The sequence below is a fragment of the Antechinus flavipes genome, chromosome 4, assembly GCF_016432865.1.
Source record: "Antechinus flavipes isolate AdamAnt ecotype Samford, QLD, Australia chromosome 4, AdamAnt_v2, whole genome shotgun sequence".
Classification (NCBI taxonomy): Eukaryota; Metazoa; Chordata; class Mammalia; order Dasyuromorphia; family Dasyuridae; genus Antechinus; species Antechinus flavipes.
The window spans coordinates 408633188-408658412 of NC_067401.1; the positions used below are offsets into that span (position 1 = coordinate 408633188).

General features: G+C 33.2%; 1 protein-coding gene across 1 annotated transcript in view; it reads right to left on the minus strand.

Moving 5' to 3' along the window:
* Positions 1 to 25225, minus strand: part of HMCN1 (hemicentin 1) — a 503334-nt gene that overhangs the window by 45570 nt on the left and 432539 nt on the right. Inside the window, exons 81-91 of the mRNA XM_051998776.1 lie at positions 23347 to 23616; positions 20622 to 20812; positions 17618 to 17831; positions 11792 to 11926; positions 10211 to 10401; positions 8242 to 8323; positions 7049 to 7318; positions 3509 to 3679; positions 3213 to 3383; positions 629 to 799; positions 58 to 228 (exon numbers count right to left, since the gene is read on the minus strand). Coding sequence (XP_051854736.1) covers positions 58 to 228; positions 629 to 799; positions 3213 to 3383; positions 3509 to 3679; positions 7049 to 7318; positions 8242 to 8323; positions 10211 to 10401; positions 11792 to 11926; positions 17618 to 17831; positions 20622 to 20812; positions 23347 to 23616 — 2037 coding nt within the window. The remainder of the gene's footprint in view (positions 1 to 57; positions 229 to 628; positions 800 to 3212; positions 3384 to 3508; positions 3680 to 7048; positions 7319 to 8241; positions 8324 to 10210; positions 10402 to 11791; positions 11927 to 17617; positions 17832 to 20621; positions 20813 to 23346; positions 23617 to 25225) is intronic.

Consider the following 25225-nt stretch of genomic DNA (forward strand, 5'->3'; position numbering starts at 1 on the left):
GTATATATAGGAAGAAAATAAATATGAAAGAGAGCATTCACTACTTCCCATACTCACTTGGACAAGGGTCACTATTACAGAAGTCAATCTGGACATCATTTCCTTCACATTTGCGCCCTCCATACTCGGGGGCTGGATCAGAGCAATCCCTTGTTCTCTGCCTGGAACCTCCTCCACAGGACACACTACAGGCACTCCAACTGGTCCAGGGAGCCCATTTGCCATCCACTGGAAAAACATACAAGACCTTTTGCTATCTGTAAAGATGATCAGTGCTATTAGAGTGATTTTCTTGGGAAGTATTGTTTTAAGGGATCCCAATTTGGACAGTACATAGCCCAAAAGCTGAGGTTTAATAGTTAGTATGCTGGATTTGCAGTTAAGAAAACTTCAATCAGAGTTCATATTCTGCCTCTGATTTTCTGTACTAGCTATAGAACTATGAATATATTTATTCATTTATTTATTCACATGGAATACAGTGATAATAATACCAGAAGTATTGACACAAGAAATAATGCACATAAAATGTTTTCAAATTTTGATGTGCTATACAAATGTCAATTTTCATCAATCATTATCTTTTTATTTTTTAAAGGCATTCTAAAGGGCATTTTTTGTATCATACCTGGGCAGAGTCTTTCATTACAAACTTGCATTTGTGTTTCTGCTCCGTCACAGTAGGCTCCATCAAACGATGGAGGAGGATTATTACATAATCTCATTCTTGTCTGAGTGCCTTTTCCGCAACTTTCGCTACATGACCCCCAGGGCAGCCAAGTGCTCCATGCTCCTCGAACTGCGAACATACCAATGATCACAGTCATGTTTTTCTATGTTTAAAAAAATTCAACAAAAATTCTATTCATACAAAATAATATATACACACACCAAAGACCTAAAATCATTAATTTTCTTTGAGATTAAAAACAAAGAAACATCTTTTTCATCTCAGTTTTATATGAGAACTTGTTGGTACATAAATTCTGAAATTCTGTGGCAGACATGATGCCAAAAAATGGTTTAAATAAGAAACATCCAGTCAAACATTATTTAGTAATCTTTAAACATCATCACAGAATTTTAAACTTAATTTAGTCAAACTGGTGTATGCAGGCACAGTCCGAATGCTTACCACATCACAAGGCAATTTGTTCTCTCCATCAGCACATTACTGCCAGTGTGATAGAGAGCAGTTGGGAGAAAGTGACAGTAACTACAGAAAGTGACTTTGTTAAATGAAGTGGAAGTCAAAGTAGATTTTTTAGGAAGGAAAATTTAGGTTGAAAGTTGAGGAGGTTCTTTGTGTTAGAGAGCTGTTTTAATGCCACAAGAATTAGCATTTGCATTCACAATAAAATGATTATTTCCTTAGCAATAACTCTTCTAAAATATTTTTCTCCATTACATAACATTCTTGAATTAAATGTCCTGAATTAGACTCTAACCCATTTCCTAAACAACAGCAATAACAGACCAAAAGTTTCCAAGGAGATGTATTAATGTTTTTCTTTTGGTATCTTTAATACATGACATCAGTGGACTACATGGCTTGGACAACATCATATACCCTGTCAGGTGGATGGATGCACGAGGTTGGGAATCAGAGTTACTGTTTATTCTATGCAAGTAATTGAGAATTGAACACCTCTTGTTGATAACAGGCCAACTGTCAGTGGTAAGAGGGTTTCCCTGATACTTAGCTCATTCAGTATTTCCATATGGAATGGTGGTATTGAAGCAGTTATTCTAAACACCCTAATCAATGTCTAGGTGAAAATATTGTGCTAGGGCTGAATTATTGCAAATGAAAAATATAGACAAACAACTGATTGTTAACATGTAGATAACTGTAACATGTTCATAGCTTGATATATCACCCTTCTCTATTCTAGGGAAATTTCTATTCCTCCAGCCAGTAGTTCATGTTAGAAATTCCTTTAAACAGTGCTGAAGCCATAATGATAAAAAACTTTTCCAGTTTTCATTTTCTGTTACTTCATGATTTGGTCATTATAATATTGCCTTGTGGGTCACAATTTCCCAAATGACAGTATTTGTACTTTTGGATGACTTCTGACTGAAAATTTTAGAGGAACACATTTAAGAAATTTAGTACATTTTATCTTAGACTTTTACTTCAATACTTATTTTTTATTTTTTGCAGATAACTAATGTTCTCCATCATACAGGAATTATGATTCCTATGTAATCTTGAAATATTATACTAAGTTTGTGGAGGTATGGATAATTCCAGAATCTTCCCAGATGCCGGCATTAATCTTTACTTCTTAAACCTATGACTCTATAATACAGGTAGATTAGGGGGTGAATGTCAGAGAAACAAAAATTACTTTGTACCTTTCTTTTGGTATCTGCCATGCTATCTGGATTCATTTTTTTTTACCTATGATATTATTAGCTTATAAGCTCCTCGAGAACAACAATATGCCAAAATATTCCCTACTGTACCCAGTACCCATTACTCTGTGCATAGTGAATAATTAATATGAGCTTGCTAAATGAATTTATTAATTATGATATTAGAGGAAAGCAAGAGTTTTAGTTCTAAGGTCCAGTATTCCTTTCTCTGTTCTTACTTTGGGTGATCTCAAATGGTTGTTTTATTGGTTAAATAGTAGACTTGAATATCTTTGAGCTGCCTTTCAGCTCTAGAATTCTTCAATACTACAAAAATCTATTCTCAAATCTATTTCATCAACTTTGTAAAAGAAAACAAATCTATGGGTTCTCTTTTCAGTTGAAATGTTTTTATGTTATTTATGGCAAAACCCAAACTTTTACAATCCTATAGGCTATAGAATGAATAAACCCAGGAGTGGTGATAAAAAAAAATGTTATTTGTGAAAAGGAAGGAAATAATGACAAAGAACAGTGTTTCATATTTTAGAGAAACATCCAAACATAATGGAGAGTCACTCTTGGAGGCAGAAAAATATGGAGTTATGTCTGATTTCTGAAATTTAGCAGTATCTCATACAAAGTTGGCACTTAATAAATGCTTGTTGACTTAATTTGACTTAAGGCATTTTGACTGTGAGAACATGGATAAATCACTTAATATCTAAGTTAGAAAGATGCTGATCAACATCAGTGAAGACAGTTTCCACGTTGAAAGTACCTCTAATTCATAAAATAGATGCCATCCATATTGAACATACATATTTTAATGTTACTGTGCATATTCTTACCTGGACAAGGTTTAGTGTTACACATGAATATGTCCACAGCATTTCCTTCACATGGCTTTCCATTATGTTGGGCTGGAGGATTATTACAAGTTCTGGTCCTGGTTCGGTTTCCTTGTCCACAAGTCTTTGTACACTCTTCCCAAGAGCTCCATTCTGACCAGTTGCCATCCACTAAATAAGGATGAAACTTTTCACCATCAAATCTATTTCAACTTAAGATTTAGGGAAGGCTATAAGCATGTCTAAGGTGTGAGAATCTGAAAAATATGTATCTAGGAATGATTATTAAAATCTACCTGGGCAAGGTTTGTTTTGACAGTTGCGCATTTCTGAATCTGGGCCTTGGCAAGGCTTCCCACCATTGGCCGGAAAGGGGTTACTGCACTGACGAATCCTTTTCTGAACACCTTGACCACAGGTGACACTACAAGGTCTCCATTCAAACCATTCTGAAAATCCACCATGCACTGAAAAAAAAAAATCCAGCTAGAGTCAATATGAATTCAGTGACTCAATTAAAAAACAAGTTTTAAACAAGTAATTATGAAAGGCTCTGAGAGACACACAAAAATAAGATCAAATAATAAGAGAGTTCATAGGAGAAAAACACTTTTTGCCCTGAGGGAATTGGAAGAAAGCTTTATAACATCTGACATAGCCAACTGATGATTGGTAGGTGTCAGTAATGGAAATTGGTTGGAGGGTAGAGACACTAATGTTTCTGTACCCATCCTATCGTCCTTTTCTATGGTTTTTCTTCATTACAAAATACACCAAAGAGTTGATTTATTTTAGTTTGACTCATTAGATATTTTCCAAAACCATCCAAACAAATTACCTTACAAAGTACATTCTCCACCAGTTAATTGATATCTCTACTTTTTTCCAAAGACCAATCCCCCTACCTTTGTTTTAAATCTCATTCCTCATTGCATCTCTTCAGGGAAAATTGGTCTCCTTTCTTATGTCTCTTTCCATTGGTTGCTTTAAATCTTTAAGTTTTCACAGTAGATTTTTTTCTACTTCGAATCTTCTTCCCTTGATAATCTTTCTCAATGTTCCCTCAAGATGCCATCCTATTTTTTTCACTTACTTTCACTATAAAATACCTTAAACTAGTGGCTAACATCACTTCTTTTCCTATTTCTCACTTCTTTCCTCACCTTTGCTCATTTTATCCCTTGTAATCTGGCTTCCATAATCTTTGCTCAACTGAAATTAAACTCTCAGATGTCTGAATTGATATTGCAGAATGAAAGTACACATTTTAAGTAGAAAACAGACAATCTGGAACATGTCCAAAGGTCATCAATTGTGAGCAAAGCAGAATTCACATTATGTGAAAAAATACTGAAAGAATTGAGGATTTAAACTTAGAAAAGAAAAAAAATGTTGTGGAAATATATTACTACTTTTAAATATTTGAATAAGAATCATACTCAAGAAGATTTATTTTGTATGATCCAATGATCAGTAATAGGATCAATAAATAGAAATTATAAAAAGATTTTCACAGTGTAAAGAACTTTTAAAATTTTATGAAGACCATTTTATTTATCTCAAGTGGATACTTGTGAGGTAAATAAGTTCCTTCTCATTCTGGGTTTTAAATCATCTTCTGAACAATTATTACATGAGACTGTTGTAGAGAGCACTTATATTTTGGGAAGGGATTGAATAGATGATTTTTAAAATCCCTTCCAACTTTAAGAGTCTGTGATTCTCTATTCTGAAGAAACATTGCAATATAGAATAGTTGTAATGATAATTCCACTACAAAAAGCAGTTCTTTCACACACCTTCAAGTCTCAAATAAAATCCAGATTTCTACAAGATAGAAAGCCTACTAGGAAAGCCTACTTCTTTTAGATGCTATTAATATCTCCAATTTAATCTGGAAAAATGATTGCATGTATATACCTGTGTACATGTTGTCTCCCACTGTGAAGCATGAGCTGCTTGAACGTAAAACTGTCTTTTTTTCCTTTTTTTATGTACCCAGTGCTTAGCATAATGCCTGGCATATAGTGAGAACTTAATGAATGCTTGTTGATTGGCTTGAACTGTGCAATGATACATAGGACATTAAATGTAAAATAATAAAAGGATGGTAACTTATCCTAGGGCCATTTCTATCTCAATCCCATCAAACAAGATGAAAAAAATTTTTACTATAGTAACAGCAACAATAAGGAAAAGAAGACTAGCAGGAGAAATTAAACTCATGTGGGTAAAGAATGAAATATTTATCATCTCTATAATCCTGTTTCTATATTTGTTCAAAAGATATTTTCAGTTAGACTACAGAAGACTAGCTTGCCTCCCAGTATTCATTTAATTACAAAAAATTAATCATTTTAGTCAACTGAACAATTTTCTCCAGAATATGCAATATACAAGGATAATAGAATACTGATTTGTCCTCAGAGTGTTTATCTCAAATCTCATAAAAAGACAAGAATGAGCTGATATTAATAACAATGAAAAAATAATAACTGACATTTATAACATAATACTTTTAAGTTCTTAAAATGCATCATATCACCTGATCCTCACAACAACCCTGTAAATGCTCTTATTTTGTTCATTTTTCCAGTAAAGCTCAGTGAGGTGGTAAATTGGCTGTGGTCACATAGCTAGTTAAGTGTCAGAGGAGGCACTAATCTCAGTACTGAAGATAATGCCAGGGATCTAATAAATATTTAATAAATGCTTGTTGACCTGTGATCTTCTTGTTCTCAGGCCATAACTAAAAGTAGACATATACTCGCTAATTATAATATAAAATAATAGAACACAATATTTATGTAATGAAGTCATACATAGTAGTAGAAAATCAAGTATGTTAAAAGGAAAGAACATTGTAGTGGGACTTGAAGTCCTTGGTCCAGATCATCCTCTGATACATACTAGGTAGATGGACTTGAGCAGGTCTCCTGACCTCTCTGAATTAATATTCTTTATTTAGAAAATGGGGGTGGGAATGGATTTGGTAATTAATGATCTTTAAGAAAGCAGTTTAAACAGAATCCATCATTTGAAAGAGATGAGGAAGTAGAAACCACATTTTTCTAGAATTCTGTTAGTCCAAGTGGTGAGAGACAGCATTTAAGGGGATCATTTACAGTAAATGCTTAATACTTTGTTTTTAGAATGAGGAATATCTAAAAATGTTTTCAGGCCAAGGGGAAGGAACTAACTGGTAGCAAAGGAGAAGCTGAAAATACAAATGCAAGAGGCTGATTAAATATAAATATGAATCCCTATATAAATATGAATCAGGACTTAAGCTCTTGGCTTATAAAACTGTACCAATAACACTGGACCTATCTTATTACAATAAAGAGGCAGAAAAAATATTTTGGGTAGGTGACCTTAATATTTTGTCACAAACTTTGGGTACATCACTAATGGATGGCATGATCATTGTAAAGATAGAAGAAAATCTGGGTTTGACTCTCGCTTCTGATACTTACTAGCTGTGTGACTTTGGGCAAGCCATTTAATTGTTCTGAGCCTCAGTTTCTGCATCTGTAAAATAGAGATAATACCTGTAGTACCTACCTCACATGGTTGTTGTGAAGGTTAAGTGAAATAATGTGTAAAAAATATTTTGAAATGCTTAAAGCACACTTCATAAATGCCAGCTAGTATAATTCTCTGTGGCCAGATTTTTCTCATGTTGTAAAAGGGATATCTAAGATTATTGTTCTACTCTAATTTTGTGATTCTACTGAAATATAAAAGTACTTTCAGTAAAAAGAAAACAAGACTCAGGTTTTTGCTTAAATTTCCTTAGACTTTGTAATCTAATATTCAACTTTTTGGTTGCTTACCTTGGACAGTGATAGGTACTCTGACAAGGACTGAGCCCATCAAGTTTCTAGCCACACATTCATAATCAGAGGTATCTTCTTTCTGAGCTACAGCAATCCTCAAGGAGTTGTTGGACAGCAGCGTAACTCGATCATCCCAGAGGAGAGGACGTCCTTGGCGAGACCATTCAATGGTTGGTGGAGGCTCTCCAATGGCTTGGCAATTCAGCACAATTGTGCTGCCAGCGTCAGTAATAGTCTCCATTGGCTCAATAGTGATAATTGGAGGACCTGATGAGAAATACATAGAGAAATGTCTCTCTCTCTCTCTCCATACATATATTTTATATATACACACATATACACACATACATGCTAACTGACCCTCAAAAATACTTTTGCTATCATATAACCACTGATAACAGTAAACTTTCATCGCCTTTCTCTGAATGATGACAATAACATATGATTTTTTTTCTCCTTTAAGTATTCCTTAAAGAAATGAAAGTTTCAGCCAAATTACACAAAAAAGTGAGATATACTCTTAAGTTCTGAACATCTATATTTGTCTAGGTGAATATTGTTTTCTCTTGCTTTGATAACTTTTTAGGCAATAGAGTCAAATACTTACAATATTATAAAAATTATCCTTTATTAATAATTTCTAAAGGATGCAAACAGTGATGATACAACATTCTTTGATTCAAACTACAACATTAACATTTAAATGAAAAGTATTTTCTGTCACTTGATGCAGTTCAGCTTAGCAAATGTAATTCAATGAAATTAAACAAATATTTATTGAGTCCCTACTATGTATTCAGTGGCATCCTAGAATTATGGAAGATATAGACAAATATTGCTGACTTTTTCATATATCATAGAATTTAGGACTAAAAAAAATCATCTAGTTCAATCGCCTCTTCTTATGAGGAAAGTGAGTTCTATACTGGCAAAGTGACTTATTTAAGGATATTCAGGTACCAAGTAGCAGAGTACCATGCTTTGTATAATTCCAAATCTAGCTCTCTGCCTCTTATAACACACATGATAATAGGTTTTAAAAGAATCAAAAAGAAATGATCAAGATCTTTTTCACCTTGCTAATTTAAACACACTCTAGTGGCCAACATTAAAAAACTGTTTGGCTAAAGAAGCAGGAAAATTCTAGGTAACATTTCTTGATATAAATGACATTCAATTTTGTGGCTTACTCTGAAGTGTTAAAGTCATGCTGCGCTCCACCACACCAGCATCATTTGTAGCTATACATTTATAGTCACCTGCATCTTCGTTCTATGGAGAAAAACGATTTTGCAAAGATATGATTTAGGTCATGATTTTTTCATGACACATTAGTATTGATGAGATGGTATTGATTAGAGTAAACATTTAAGAGAAAGAAAGTGCCTTTAATTTAGTCTTAGACAGTACAAAATTTCCTTAGACCCATTTTGTTTTTGTCCTTTCTCATAGAGCATGTTGTTATTAAATACAAAAGATAGCAACATTTTGGGGGTATTCACTTGTTACAGAAAATGTTATCAATTAAGGTGGCTATTCTCAATACTACCTTAAAGATATTTTTATCAAATAAAGAGAACGTTTTTTTTAACCAAAAATCTACCATTGGTAGGTAGTTAACAATTAAAATAAATGGTAAGCAAAAAGTCTTAGTGGGTTCAATAAGATTTGGGAAAGCCTTGAGTTGAGGCTAGGAAAGAAGATTTTACAGACAACAGTGGGATAGTGACGGCTTTTGAGGAAAAGACAATATGAAAAGAGGGAAGATTAGGAAGATTAATATGTTAGTGCTAGAGGAAAGATGGGGTGGAGAAAACAGGAAAAAAGGAAGTTATTGAAATTTTCTTAGTAGGGTAATAAAAGCCTTGAACTCTTGTTCAAGAGTGTAAACAAGGGCCTAATATAGTGGCATTGGAAATAGAAAGAAAGGGATAAGTATGAAAAATAATATGAAGGAAAAATTGACAGAATTTAGTGACTAATATAGGAGGCACAAAAGAGAAAGGAATCACAAATAATTCTGAGTTTTCAAATCCTGGAGAAAGATAGTAAGAGAATTAGGGAAGTTCAGGTGAGGGAAAAAGAAAAGATTTAAATTTAGACATATTGATGATGATGGTGGTAGTGTGATATTTCTTTAAAAAGCTCAAACAAGTTAATGCAAATATAATTTGGGTATTTTGGAGAGACATTAGGGCTAAAAATAATTTGAGAAACTGAAGAGCAATGGGCATGAATATGACCTCTGACAGAATATAGAGGACAAAGTGGAGCTTTGAGGTAAACGTTCATTTTTATATGGAAATGTAAGGGAAAACAAAGCAAAGGATAATTTCAAGAAAGAAATAGAAGAAAAGTCAGATAATAAGGATTGAGGGAAGAGTATTGAATTTAGTGATTAGGAACACATATTTTTATTAGATCTATATTTAAGATAACTGGTCCTTGAAAACATCCTGAAATGTTTTATGAAACATGAGCCAATAAATTACTGGCATATATATTAACAGAGAATTTGCTAAAAGAAATGGGCCATAGTTCTGGTACTAGAAGTAAAGGAATTTTAAATGATAATTTTGAGATTCATTTTGTGAATAGCTGAATTTATGTTAAAAGTCTTTGGGATAGTCTAATTGAGTAAAATTATTCTATATTAAAACCTATGTCATGGAGCTCGTCCTGCAAGATTACACAAACCTTGAAACTCACACCTAGTCATTATACCTGGTCCCCAGCGTTTTTTCCTTTCTTCTGATAGTATAGAATAGAGAATTAATATTTCCATTCAGATTTTCCATTTTGGGATATCCAGGCAAACCATCTCTTCATTTTCCACCCAACTATACTCCTCTGTGCCAGGCTCTTCCCGACCCCTTCAAGCTTCTTTTTTAATGTGCTGTCTTTCACCATTAGATTGTGAACTGCTCAAAAGCACTGTCTTTTACCTTTCTTTGTATAGCCAGAGCTTAGCACAGTATCTGGAACATAGTAGGCTTTTAATTAATGTGGACTGACTGAGTCTCAATGCTGCAGACTGATCCTATGATCTTTTATTTGCTTGATGAGTTGAACATAGCATTCATGTTTAATGACTTAAAATTAGCAGTTAGGAAAAATTTTCTGATCCAGTATCCACAAATAAGCATTGATAAAACTTACTACAGTGCCATAGATGGCCAGAGAACCATTGCTGAGCTGTCGGATCCTATTGCTTATCTGTACTCCAACTCCACTTCTACTCCATTGTATTGTTGGTGGGGGATCACCTTTAACTTCACAATTCAGGATCACATTACCTCCAAGGGGCTCAATCCAGTTAGAGTGATAGTCCCCTTTGAAAACCGGAGGTTCTGAGAGGAAAATACAACAACATTAAGACAAATATTTGAAAGCTAAATGCAAAGAAAAATAATTCTAGGCAATGTCTACCCAACACAAAGTAAGTGGTGTTTTGGCCATTATTTTGTTTATTGAACAAATTAATTGTCCGGCTTTAAAAAAATCCATGTTGGAAGTTTCTTGAATCTTCCAGATTGCAGTAGCTAAAAATCAACTTAACTATATAACTGACAAACATCTGTTTTGATTTTCTGATTTGTTTAAAAAAAAAAGAAAAGCTATAAAACATAGGTAGTAAATAATCTGTTTATATATTTTATTTGCTGTTTAAGACCTAAATCCTTAATCTTATTTTGTCTCTAAAGAAGACAAAGCTATGACATAAAAAAGACTGGATAAACAAATTGACGATATTGAAGGCTTTAGACAGTATAATAACACTCTAGTTAGCTGGATCCTTTAAGCAATTTGTACCTCTTTGGAATGGACACAGAATACTCTAAGAACCATTGTGTAAAGCCTTTAGACAAAAGAAAAATATCTTTAGATTTACTTTGAAGAATATTATATATATATTAATTGTAATCACCAAGATATAGTTAGGTGGCATTGGGGCTAGAGTGCTGGATTTGGACTTAGGGAAATCTAAGTTCCGATTATAACTAGGTCATTTATTAGCTGTATGACCCTAATATTCCACTTAACTTCTTTCTATCATTATCAGCTTTTTCATTTGTAAATGGAGATAATAATGGTTCCTATTTCCCAGGATTGTTATGAGGAGCAAATAAGGAAAAATTTTGAAATCTGAAAGCATTATATAAATATTTATTATTACTGTAAAGAAGGATTGAGGAATCAGATTTGGAGGATAAGGCAAGTAGAAAGTAAAGATTTACTACATTATGTATGCAAGTTATAACATTACAAATTTTCTTTTTCTCTTGAAGAATATTTTCAATAAATGATTCTACCTGTGTATTTTAACATATAGAAAAATATAGTTTCAATGTGAAGAAAGAAAATGAATCAGTCTTCTGTCTAGGTTTAATTTGCAAGCTAAAAAGGGATAAGACAAATTCAGACCTATCTTACAAACATCCACCCATCCACATAAACATATATATGCACTGTATGTGTGTATGCATGTATAAAATTACTGTTTATTTAAAGCTGATTTCTCTACAATGTTTAACAATTACCAGCAAACTACTTCTTAGTTTCATGTCAGTTGTATTCTTAGCCTTTTCAGCTTGTTATGATTTGCTAGACCTTGAGCTCTGCTGGTACGTTTCTAGAGAACCCAGCACCATCATAAGCCATAAGAGGAGAACATTGCTATATAATGTGAATGCTTCTTTTAAAGGTAATACATAGTACCTATATAGTACTTACACCTACCTTTCACATATACAAATCCAATAGCCTTGACAAAACCAACTTTGTTTTCTGCTGTACATACATAAGTGCCAGAGTCTTCTTTTGATACTCTTTCAATAATTAGTTCACTGTGTCCATTTACACTGTCAAACTGTGCTGAAGAGAAAAATTAAGAAATTGAACAACTGTCTTTACAAATATTACAAATAAAGTCTTAAGCAATTATTTATGAAAGCTAAATATATTATAGATCTAGGGTTAGATATGTAATAATAGACATAATATGATAATATTAGATATATAATAATAATATGCTTCCTTGAAAGCATAATACAAATTTTATCTCATTTGATCCTTACAACTCTGGGAGGTGGGTACTATTATTATCCCTATTTATAGATGAAGAATCCAAGACAGAAAGAGGTGAAATCACTCTTCCAGGGTCATATAAATTGTTGTAGCTGAGACTAGACTTGATTTAGGGTTTTCTTTATTCCAGTTCCAATATTCTACCTACTGGGCCACCTCATTGTCTCATTTATACAGCAATAATAAGACAATGAGAAAGTTTCTGTGAAGATTTTCACAGATTTCTTCTCTTTGCTTTTTAATATTTTTATAAGAATTTTCCCCCTAGAGAAATGAAAAAAAAAAAAACAAACCAGCAAAAGCAAGAGGAAGAAAGTTCTAGAATTAAAACTAACACCATTTAGAAAATTATTTTGCATTTCCAGTATACTTTTTGTGCTTGGAATTTTCCTAAAAGTTGACTAAAGACCACTATTTCATCATCATTTAGAGATCTGGCTTGGAAGTCAGGAAGACCAGATTCCAGTCTTAGCTCTGACTAATAGTGGCTGTATGGGCATGGGCAAGTAATGCCATACACAATTTCCCAAGCCTCTAAGTTGCAGGAAAAGTAAAAACCTGAAATGGGGGAAGGGGATTTCCTTATTCAGGAATTATATTAATGAAATCTCAGGTCAAGTTCCTATCTATTTTCTTTGTTTATCATGAATTTAAATACCCCAAAAAGGATATTTTTCAGATAGAATTTCAAAGGAATGTGCTTTAAAATATATATTCAAGATGTTATTTTCAAAACTTTTTTCCTTCTGAATTTCCACTTTCTCCCCTTCAGTTTAGAGCTATATATATTTTTTTTGTGTGTATATCACTGTTACTGATCTTACAATCTCATTCTGTTCCTCATTTTAAAAATAGAGGGGGAAAAATACCTTTGTTACAAATAAGCATAATCAAGTAAAACAAATCTGCATAGCAACTCTTTTCACAAACTGTATGTCTCTTTCATTTTGAGTCCATTGTGCCTTCATTAGGGATGAATATCATGCTTGAATCATAGATTCTCTAGGAATGTGGTTAATATTTGCTTTGACCAGAGTTCTTAAATATTTCAAAGGTATTTGAATCATTGAATAAATCGTTCATCTGGTTCTACTTACTTCACTTTATATCATTCAATAAACATTTATTAAGCATCTATTATACTAAGGCATTGTGCTAAGTGTTGCAAATACAAAGAAAGGTTAAAAAAAAATCCTGGCTTTCAAGGAGTTCATAATCAAATCAGGGAATTAACATGCAAACAACAATGTACAAAAAATCCAATATATATATATATATATATATATATATATATATATATGTGTGTGTGTGTGTGTGTGTGTGTGTATGTATACATACATACATGTGGAGAGAGAGAGAAAGAATAAACAAGAGATAATAAAATGAGGGAAAATGTTAGCATTAAAGGAAATAGGGAAAGACTTCCTATAAGAGGTAAACTTATTTTAGCTGGCTCTTAGAAGAAATCAGGGTGCCAAGATGAGAAGGCAGAGCATTCTAGGTAAGGAAAAGCCTGGAGTCTAGAGATGGAATGTCTTGTCGGAGGATCAGCAAAGAGGCACGTATCCTGGATCAAGAAGTATGTGCATGTATGCAGATATGTGTATGTGTGTAAGGTCTTCAAGATTGTAAAGGTGGGGGGCTGTAGGACTAGGTTATAATGGGATGTGAATGCTTAACAGGGGATTTTTTGCATTTGATCTTGGAGGTAATAGGGAGCCCCTGGAGTTTATTGAGTGAGAGTGATGATAATGATGAACTAGGAAGATCACTTTAAACTGATTAAACTGATTTAAGATGATTAAAGATGATTAAAAGATGGCTGGGATGGAGAGAGAGTTATGGCAAGGAGACCAAACAATAATTGCAGCAAAACTCCTGAAAAATTGTAATACCATAGACGTGAGATGATAATGACATGCATCAGTGATGACAGTGCTAAAGGGAAAAAGGGAGGAATAAATCAGAGATATTATGAAGGTAAAATTGATAGGCCTTTGGAAGATATGGATATGGGGAATGAGATGGTAAGAAAGATGGAGGAGTTAAGGATGGCACCTAGGTTGCAAGCCTGGGAAATTTTCAATAGTAACAGGAAAGTTTGGAAGGGGGGAGGATTTGAGAGAAAAGATGAATTTAAGAGATCTGCAAGATACCCATTACAAGATGCATATAAAAGCTGGTTGGAGATGTGTTAAGGGACAGGTCAATTTTCCAAGAGCCTCCACAACTGTGGATCATAACATCTGAAGGAGCTGCAGACACAGGTGTTGCGGACTGGGAATGAGATAAATTGGAGGCAGAGGGAAGAGAAGAGATGTCAGATGATGCAATAGCCTCTCAGAGAGGTCAGAGAACTGCGACTGCCTCTTAATCTCCTCACATGAGGAGATCCATTCTGCAGGTCTGGGTTGGATCTCTAGCAGCCACTGTCAGGTAGATACCACCAGAGATGGGAGCGTGGAGATTTATAGAGAATGGATAAATATTATCAGCATAAAGATGATAATTGAATCACTGGGGATTGGTGATATCAAGTAAAGTAGTATATAGTGAGAAAAGGGTTCAAGATGAGAGCCCTGAAAAATGCCCATGTTTAGTGAGCATGACTTTGAAGAGGAAATAGTAAATAAGAATGAGATGGAGGAGTCAGGTAAGAAGAAAATCAGAAGAGAGTAATATCAGAAAAACCCAGAGAGAATCAAGAAGAATATGATAATCAACAATGTCAAAAGCTGCAGGGAAGTCAAGAATGATGAGGGTTGAGAAAAGATCATTAGCTTTGGCATAAAGAAAATGCTAATAACTTTGGAGAGAGAATTGCATTGAATGATGAGGTTGGAAGCTAGAATGAGAAGAAAGGAAGTGGAGCCTTTCTAAATAAGCTTTTCAAGAAGTTTGGCCATAAAAGGGAAGAGGTATATGGAACCATAGCTACTGAGGATGAATGGATCAAGTGACTTTTTTCTGAGGATAGTGTAGATACATGTTTTTAGCCAGCAGGGAAGCAACTAGTAAGTATAGATCTTTGAAGATAAGGATGGGATGGGATCACTTGTACATGTAAAGGGATTCACTTTGGCAAGAAGGGATATCTCATGTAAGATGGATGAAGGAAGAGATAATGGCAGAAGACATTTGAGATGAAGATAAAGGGAGGAGAGAGAGCTTTAGTTTTTCTGATGATGTATGTATGAGTTGAATTAAATTCAGCTAAGAGAGTGGATACTATAGGAAGCTTGAGAATGGAAAAAAAGATTTGGAAGAATTACTGTGGTGAATGGAATAATAACTTAATTCAGGAGGATTTAATAGGACTCATCTAGTCTCATATATGGTGGAAGTAAGATAGAAGAGTTGGTCATAGAAAATGACCTTATACTCGGGGGACTTCCTCAAGCCTTTCCAACTGATCTATCCTTCATTTAGCCTCTAACAGGATTTTCCTAAACATACTCTCCTATTCATAAACTCCAATGGCTCCTTGTCACCTCCAGGATCTAGCATATAATATTCTAATTAGTGTGCAAAGATCTTCATAACTTAGATCCTTTTTATCTTTCTAGTCTTTTTACACCTTACTTCCAGCCATATACTCTCTGAACCAATGACACTGACTTCCTTGCTGTTCCATCATCACTCATCATTTGGTTCACATTATTTTCTCTAAATGCCTATGATGCTTATAATGTTCTTTTTTCCTCATCTTTGCTTCCTGGCCTTTCTGGCTCCCTTCAAGTCTCAAATCCCAAATCCCATATTCTTCAAGAAGCATTTCTTAACCCTTCTTAATGTTAACGTCTTCCTTCTTTTAATTATTCCCTATTTATCCTGTAGATATCTTATTTGTACATATTTGTTTGTTATTCTCTCTTTGATTAGATTGTGAGCTCCTTGAGGGTAAGAATAACCTTTTGCTTCTTTTTGTATCCCTAGCACTTAGCTTATTGTCTGTCACATAACAGGCACTTTTATGTCTAATGACTCATGGAATTTCCCATTTTATCTTTATTTCAAAATTCAGAAGCATGACAAACTCCCATTTTAATTAAAAGAATTTGGCAGATTTGAAAAGAGAAAGGTTAAGCATCTGCCAGTTTTATGGTGATTTATTTATTTTATAATATCTGGGACTATATTTACTCTGCACTCTCAAATGATGACATAAATATTTGTGGAGTAATTACATGTTTTGGATTGGGTCAGAAGAAAATACCCTCAGTTCTTTACAAATGCTTACTGATTGATTTGATCAATCAGCATCTTTCATATACCATGAACACCACTCGAGGCATAGGAGATACAAAAACAAAAACTGAAATAATTGATTTTTAAGGAATTTAAATTATATTTTGAGGGAAAAATAGACTACATAAAAATGTATATAGAAAAATATAAAATAAGTGCTAAGTATTAATAGAAGGCAATTAGGAGATAGGTCAGTATAAAGTCAAGATAAAGAAAGATTTCATGTAGATATATCTTGAAGAAATGTAGCTTCACCTCATTTCTGTGAGGTGGAACTAAAGAAGGAGTGTACCACAGGGAGAATGACCAAAGCAAAAATATGGAAATGGGAGAGAAAATGCTTGTGTATGGGGAATAGATAAAAAGGTAGTTTGGCTGAACTACAGCATTCAGGAAAGGAAATAATGTATAATGAAGTTAGAAAGATAGATTTGTAAAAGCCTTTAAAAGCCTTACAGAAATCATCTAGCCTAATTTCTAACTAAACCATGGATATTATCTATGACATCCTCAATGAGAGGATTGATTCTCCAGAGTTATTTTTTTTTCAAACATACTCTGACATCAAAAAAGATTGAGCCTTAAATGTCAGTGACAAAACAGTATTCCAATTTTTTTTTCAGATGGAATTATTTTTGTGATATGGAAATGCAATATAATTGTCACAACAAGAAAAAGAAAGCTCCAAATATTAAATAGTGTTCATATATCATCAAAAACTTAAAAGTTCTAAATATAAAATTTTGTTGTTCATGTGTCATCAAAAGCTAAAATGTTGATAAAGAAACAGAGTGGAAGTTTTACATAGTTCTTTAATGAAAACATGCCCTTTATTGTTTCTGAGGCACTGCTCATTTTTGTTTTGTTTTGTTTTCTGCACTGGGCAATTTTGGTGAAGAATTTATTTCCCAATGTTGATTGGTACTTGCTCTGAAAATGTAAGCCTCAAAGAATTTTCTGGGGACACTTAACCTCACTTCTCTGGGGCTGCATTAATGAATCAGAAGTGAATTTTAGGATGTGATGCTAGTTCTCTATCCATTATACCTTACTAACTCAGTAAAATCTTTACACTGAATTTTGTGCAAACATGTATTCTGGTTCTTGCTTATATATTCCTAAATTAGGGTGGAAAAAGGAATGGAGGAGAAGGTTGAGTTAGTACCTTTGAGTGATGAGATGAGAATTACAGTTTTTTTTTTTTTTTGTTTTCAGAAATATGTCAATTACCTGGGATAATATTGTTGTTAAAAGTCCATGTCAACTTGGGCAGTGGAAGGCCAGTGGCTCTGCAGCTCAACCTCAGCTCATCTCCTTTATTTAAAGATATATCTCCAGGAAGTTCCGTAAATGTAGGCAGAACATACACAGTCAGGGTGATGGTGTGTGTGTCCTCACCTGCTGCATTATTAGCAACACAGGTATAACTGCCAGAATCCTCAGGCTTAAAGAAAAAAAATGCTTTCAAGTAACTGCGGCATTGTATACCAATTATAAAGCTGCTTAAATTTCTGTAAGTTTATTGACGATCATCTTTTTAGCCCCTGAAAATTACTACCTAGTGAAAAAAATGATTAAGAAAAATACAGACTAGAACATATCATATACAACTATAGAAATAATTCTTACAATAATTCTGTATTATAAAATTTTCCTAGCTATAACAAATACCTAAAAATGATTTTTTACACTATCTTTAAAAAAGACTGGGAAATATGAGTATTCTGAGACTGTTGGCAGTCAGTATATCAGATTTTTAGAAGGTTGAATCCTGGAGCTGTAAGGAAAAGGGGACATTATTGTAGGAAAGCAAATATGACTAATTGCAGTGCTGGGATATACTACTGACTAGAGACAGATTTTAGAATAAGCTCTCTAAAAGTTTTTCCATTTTTTTCTCGTATTAAAATTCTAAGATGGTAACTTAAAGCCAAAAGACTTTAATGTGACTGAGAAAGACTACAAAAGATATCAGATGCATCCCACTGAGTAACAGAAGAAAAAATGAAATTGAAATATGGGCCTTTCTCAAACAATAGATATTTTTTTAAAGGGCATACATAGCTATAGTGGGCTAATTAAATTTATTATATTATCCTGTGAATCAGCTTTCTGAGTGAAAACTGAGGCCTTAAAGAACAACAGATTTTCTGAAAGTGAAACACTAAAAGAAAAAAGAATCTAATTATATTTACTACAACCATATCCAAACTTTATTGGACTTTTACCAGTCCTCATCCTTTTTTAATTTTCTGAAGAATTTGACACGTTTATCCCTCCCTCCTGGATTCTCTTCAAAAGATTTCTATCAGTATTATTTGCTGGATGATCATCCAGGCCTTACCTTTTATGTATGAGTGACTCCCTACAGTTTTATCCCCTTTTTTGTTGATCTTGACTTCCTGTGGGTTCAGTTAAAATTTTTAGCCAGATGAAATCCCCATCTGCATAGTTAGTTCATCTCTCTATTAAACTTCAGTATGACAACCCTAAATGCCTTTGAAATGTTCTTATATATCCTAAGGGCATCTCAAACTCAAACTCTAAAACAGAACTCATCTTTTCCCCTGAATCCAAGCTTCCTTCAGATTCTCTTATTTCAGTGGAAGGCACTACCCTCCCCTTAAGTCACCCAGGTTTACAATTTAGGAGTGATCTTGACTTTTCATTCTTCCTTTTTCTTTCCTATTTCCAGTCAGTGATCAGTTTGTTTGTTTTTTTTAATTCTACTTTGAGAACATCTCTTGCATCTATCTCCTCTTCACTCACATGGATATTATCCTATTTCAGACCTTTCTCATCTTTATATTGGATTATTGCTATAGCCTACTATTTTTTCTTTCAGTCCAGCCTCTGTTCTCTTGAACCTATCCTTCACATAGCTGCCCAATTCACTATCCTGCTTTAGGAAACTTCAGTAGATTCCTGTTGCATCTAGGACAAAATATATTCTCCTTTGCTTGGCATTTAAAATTTATAATCTGGCTCTTATATATATTTCTAGGCTTCTCATGCTGCATTCTACATTCTAGACAAACTGGCTTCTTTTGTATTCACAGATGTTCTCATCTCCACTTCCGTGGGATCATAGGAACATGGATTTAGAGTTGGATGACAGCTTAAAGTCCACCTAGTACCACCCCCTCATTTTACAGACGAGGAAATTGAGACTCAGATGTTAAATGACTTACTTGCCAAGGTCACAAATCTTTTCACAGATTTTCTCCCAGTCCTCTGAAGATCTTTGTTCTTACTTCTGCCTTTTAGTATCCCAAATTCCCTTCAAGGCTCTATTCAAATAGTTTCTAAAATTAGTCTTTACTAATTCACCTAATTATCATTTTCCTCTCTCCCACAAATAACATTGCATTTATTTTATATGTACTTTGTATTTCTTTTCCCATATATATAAGGTGCTTCCTTTCAGTAGAATGTAAATTCCTTGAAGGCCGGGACAATTTCATTTTTGTCTTTGTATTCCAGGGACAGAAGTTGGCATAAAATAGCTCAGTAGCTATTTGTTGAAGTCAAATTCTTTTCTATCTTTATTTGGCATTTAAAAGATGTACTAATATGATTTATCTTGGTCTGTCTGTGTCTGTCTGTCTGTCTCTTTCTCTCTCTCTCTCTCTCTCTCTCTATATATATATATGTATATATAATATAATTATATAATATATTATATCTTATACCCAGTAAATATTAAGCATTCTATAAATATTTGTTATTGCTGGTAATAATAAATGTAGTACTTAAATGACAAACATTTGGCAGGAAGTAAAGTTAATAAAACTGGAATTTTTAGGCTAGAAGAGAGCTATGTTTATAGGCAAGTAGGGTCTATTTCCTATGCTGTTTTACTTATACTTTGAATTTCAATTCAGTTTGGTTCAGTTTAACTTGACAGATATTGACGCAATTAAATATTCTAACTTACAAAACTCATTAAGCTCTTGGTTTTGGAAAAGACTACAAATAACCTTAAAAGATTTGTGGTATACTAAGTATATGTGGTACTCTAAGTACTAAAAAAATTATACCTGTCCTACCCAGGTTATTCCTAAAGCCTCCTAATTTTCCATGTAATCCCTGGCTCATAGAATTCCCCACAAAAACAGTTTTATATATGTTTTTGGGCATATAGGTCAGTATTTTTATGGCTAAAATCACATTTCCAGGGTGAGTAAAAGTATGAAGCCACTTTTGACAATCTGTTCAGGTTTTTTAAACTTACAACAGCATTTTCCAAAATGAGTTCTCCATATGGCTCGGCTGTGTATTTTCCCAGTAAGTCAGTTAAAAGAATGTTGTCTTTCTTCCAGTTTATTGCTGGTGTAGGAATTCCATCAGCCACACATGGTAGAATAGCTTGTGAATTTTCATTGACTGTGTATTGTACCTCTGTGGTACGGATTCTAGGTGGCACTATAAAGAAATTTTTTTAAAAGTTCATTTGGGAATTTCAGTTTGATCTCTGAATTCATACCATAAACATAATAAAAAGAATAAAATTTTGGATACTTTAGCTGGTGCTTCTCAAAACATCATTAAATAATTTGCATCTTTTTTTTTTTGGCTATATGCAAAGACAGAAACAGTAGGTATTCCAGATGGAAACAAAAATAAGTCATGAAGCCACTTTTCTGTTACTAATAACCTAAATATGCTTAAATTTGGTTTTATAATAACATTTCTATTCTAAGGTTAAAAACCTCTATATCTCATTTTTGTGCCATCTTACTTGAAAAGAGTTAGAATTTTTATTATACCTTTACAAAATATGCTTTTGAAAGGCTCAAACTCCTGTCATTGTGAGAACCCTGATTTTCATTTTCTATTGTGTACATACCAAATCCTCTACAAAATTCTTCCTTAAATGAGTCTTTGTTGTATGCAGATGACTCTGGGTTCCTGAAGACTTTGCCAGCAGAACACAAGCTCTGGCAGGTCATACTCAATTGGCAGTGGACTATACCTCACTTTCATGAAGATTTAGTGAGACTTATTGCCAGATTGGCTGCAGTACAATTTTCAACCACAGTAATTGTTAAAGATCAACTGCCAAATTGTAGAGAGGTTTGTAATCTAAGTTGGTAGAAGTGTCCATATGGGTTAAAACATGGATTCTTTTGGTACTACAGTATTTTAATGTTTTGATGGATTTTTTATTCCATTGGTATAAGTATTCTTCACACCGGTGTACATATTAATAGCATTGGATAGTGGAAAGAATACTGGCTGTTGAGAGGATCAGAGAACTTGGATTTTTGCTAGTTAACATCTGGATAACATTGGGCAAGTCCCTTAACCCTCTGGGTCTTGACTTCTTCATTGCTAAAATAGGAGGGTTAGATTGAGAATTATATTATAAAGCACTACATTTATGAGCTTTTTCCTTAGCTCAACATCCAAAAACCTAAAAATATGCTTGTGTTCATTGCATGGAAGAAAGTTAACACATTCATAAATTGGTTTTTGTCTGTATTTAAATTTTTAATTTTAATTATATGCCCACAGATTTAAAATGGAATAAATAATTCTATCAATTGAATGGTTTCCTGATTTTTCCCTTGTTCTATCTCCTTAATGCACTAAAAATAATTTAGTATAAACTATTAATACAGGATCTATATCATAGAATTACTGCTAGGATAATGGATAAAAGTCATGATGAAGCAGTAACCTAATACATATTAAATTTCATAAAAATGCTAAGGAAAAATAACATTTAAAAATGCAAGTATATTTCATTGCATTATTGCACCACATCCAAATGAAACCAGATAAAGACAATGAAATTCAACTTTTATATTTACATAACTAGAAGAATTTTAAAATTGGCTTCATTTGTTTGTGAACCATAATATAAAGTCATTTACTCATTGTGCCTTATTTAAACTTGGATTTAAATATCTTAAAAAGTACTGAAGAAGGCAGATTTACTTCTTACAACATCAAAGTAATATATGTGCAACCTGAAAACTGATATTATTTCTAAAGGATTTAGATTATAATGTGAATAACCTTTTGTACTTTCTCAAAAACCTTGGAATTTGGTGGGGTTTTTTTGGAGGGGAAACTGGAATGGTTTACCTTTTTTTTTTTTTTTTTTTTCCCAATGAATAACTGAGAATGAATAACTCACTTGCCTGGAGTCACACTACTAGTAATTATCTAAACTTTTTTCCCCTGAGGCAATTGGAGTTAATTGACTTGCCCAGAGTCATATAGCTAGGAAGTGTTAAGTGTCTGAGGCCAGATTTGAACAGAGGTTCTCCTAACTTCAGGGTTGATGCTCTATCCACTGCACCACCTAGCTTCCCCAAAACGTTAATAGACCAAATCTTTTTTTTTTCCCCTTTAGTGAGTATCTAAGGATGATTCGAACACTTGAATTTTAGACTCTAAACCCAGTGATCTACCCAGTACTCCATCTAGCTGCTCCTCCAAAGACAAGTTATAAAAACAATTTCTAAAGTTACTGATAGTATCACATCCATTTTAACGACCAGTTAGAGATTTTATTTCCTTTTCCATAAAACCCAGTAGAGATACCAACCTGGAGTATAAATTCTCCCAGTGTGCATAAGAAACTTGCCAAGGTTGTATAAGAACTATTTGGTAAACTATTATGTTATTCTATTAACATTATTATATTGACATCCATGGTCAACTCTAGAATTTATTTCCTTTTATACATGTAGGGAAGATTTACTGAAAACCAAGCAGCAGGCAAACTAAAAAAAAATCTGAGAACTCTAGAGCTAAATTCTTTTCCCCACAAACTTAGAAATACTTGGTAAGTATGAAGAATATCTTGATATGCAAAAATTCCCACCCCATTCCTTTCATGTTTACACTCAATAATTTGTCTTCTACATTTTAATATTAATTTTTTTCCCTCTCTTGTGCTATGAAAATGAATTAGCCTAAGACAATTTCATCTAAGTACAACTTACCATGGACAGTGAGACTGGTGCTTGAGCTACGTGATCCTGCCACATTTGCTGCCATGCATGTATACTGCCCTGTGTCCTCAGGCTGAGCAAATGCGATATGCAAAGCCCCAGAGCTGAGGATTCGCTGACGAACTGATTCTGTCACTTCATGTCCATCTTTATGCCAAGTGATGTCAGGAGGTGGGGAGCCTTCAGCCTCACACATCAGAGTGACAGGTTTATCCACAGAAACAATATATTCCTTTGGATGGGAATGAATGACTGGAGGAACTAAAAGATACTTACAGAGTTAAACTTAGATATATTTTGCATTTTGTTTATTTGCACATTTATTTAAGCAAATCAAATGAGATGCTGTGTAAAGTTGTTTTTTTTTTTTTCAAACTTTAAAGTCCTATATATATATATATATATATATATATATATATATATATATATATGACCCTTGTTTTGTTCCAACATCAAAATTGGTTTACTAAGCTTTTAAAAGAAAAGATTATGAAAATACAATCTATTATGTATTAATCAGGGAATAGCATATGTGCATATACCACTGGTGATTTGCAAATTTCATTTGGTATCCTGATGAAAATGTTAACTTGAACATCTGTATCGTTTCAATTTTCCCTTCCATCTACACAGGATACAAAAAAATAAACTCCTTGTAGATTTGAATAAAAGAAAAGTGTTCATTTCTTCAAACTACTTTTTCTTAATGTCCTATCCTGCATTGTCCTATTCTTTTCCCTTCTGTCTTTGATTTTCATCTACCTATCCTTCAAGAATAAAATCAAATTCTACCCAATTCATCATCCATGATGAATTCATCACCCATGAATCAAATTCATGATGAAACACCTTCCCTAATTACCCCAGCCAGAAGTAATCCTCCCCTATCTCAATTTCTATACCACTTATTGTTGGTAACACCAAAACCACTGAAGCACTGTTTCCCTTTATTATAGTTAATTTTGTACATGTCTAATTTTTCCTAGTTTAATTATAAGCTTCTGAAAAGTAAGGACATCTTTATTATCCCCATAATGCTTAGTATAATCTCTTTTACTATATTGCATTAAGCATTTTTCATTATTTAAAAAATGAATGAATGGAAAGAACCTTCTGAGGGTTTATGATTAGTGGACTAAGCTAAAAATGGCTTATGTTTTCTGTGGAAATTTCAACTTTCCTAAAAGTATTTTATAATATTGTAATAGTAGAGAAAGCTGAATACTCACAGTCAACTCCCTATGTATGAAATAAAGTTAGAAACTTTAAATCATACATTCTAACTTGTGTTTTGTAATTACAGTGTTTGAACATATATGTATATAGAATATGTCTCAGATGCAGAATCAGTTTTGGCTATCTTTGCATCATTGATGGCAAATTTGTTTCAACTACCTACAAAACTTGAAAAGATGAATAAGTATATTAATTGAAATGAGAAAAATGCTCATATTTTATTTCCTTTTCCATAAAACCTAGTTATTATTTATTTTACCTTCATTAATAATTTTAATTTTACCTTCATGAATAATTACTCAAGAGTAATAAGAAACCAAAAGAATTATTCAAGAAAATTGAACTTATAAACACTAGACAAATGTGACTTACAATTACTGGGATATTCATTAGAAGAATTATACTAAAATCAATCAATCAGCAAAAATACATTATGATGAGACAATAAGAAAATATAAATTAAATAGTTCAGGATCCATTTCTACCTTTCCTTTGTACCTTAAAAAGTTGATTTCAATATGAAACTCTCTTTGAAGTAAGCCTATTCCTATATGATGCAAAAAAACTTCATTTTAAAGTCACCTATCTATAAAACTAAGAAATTAACATAAAGCTTTAGCTTTCTTCTAGATTC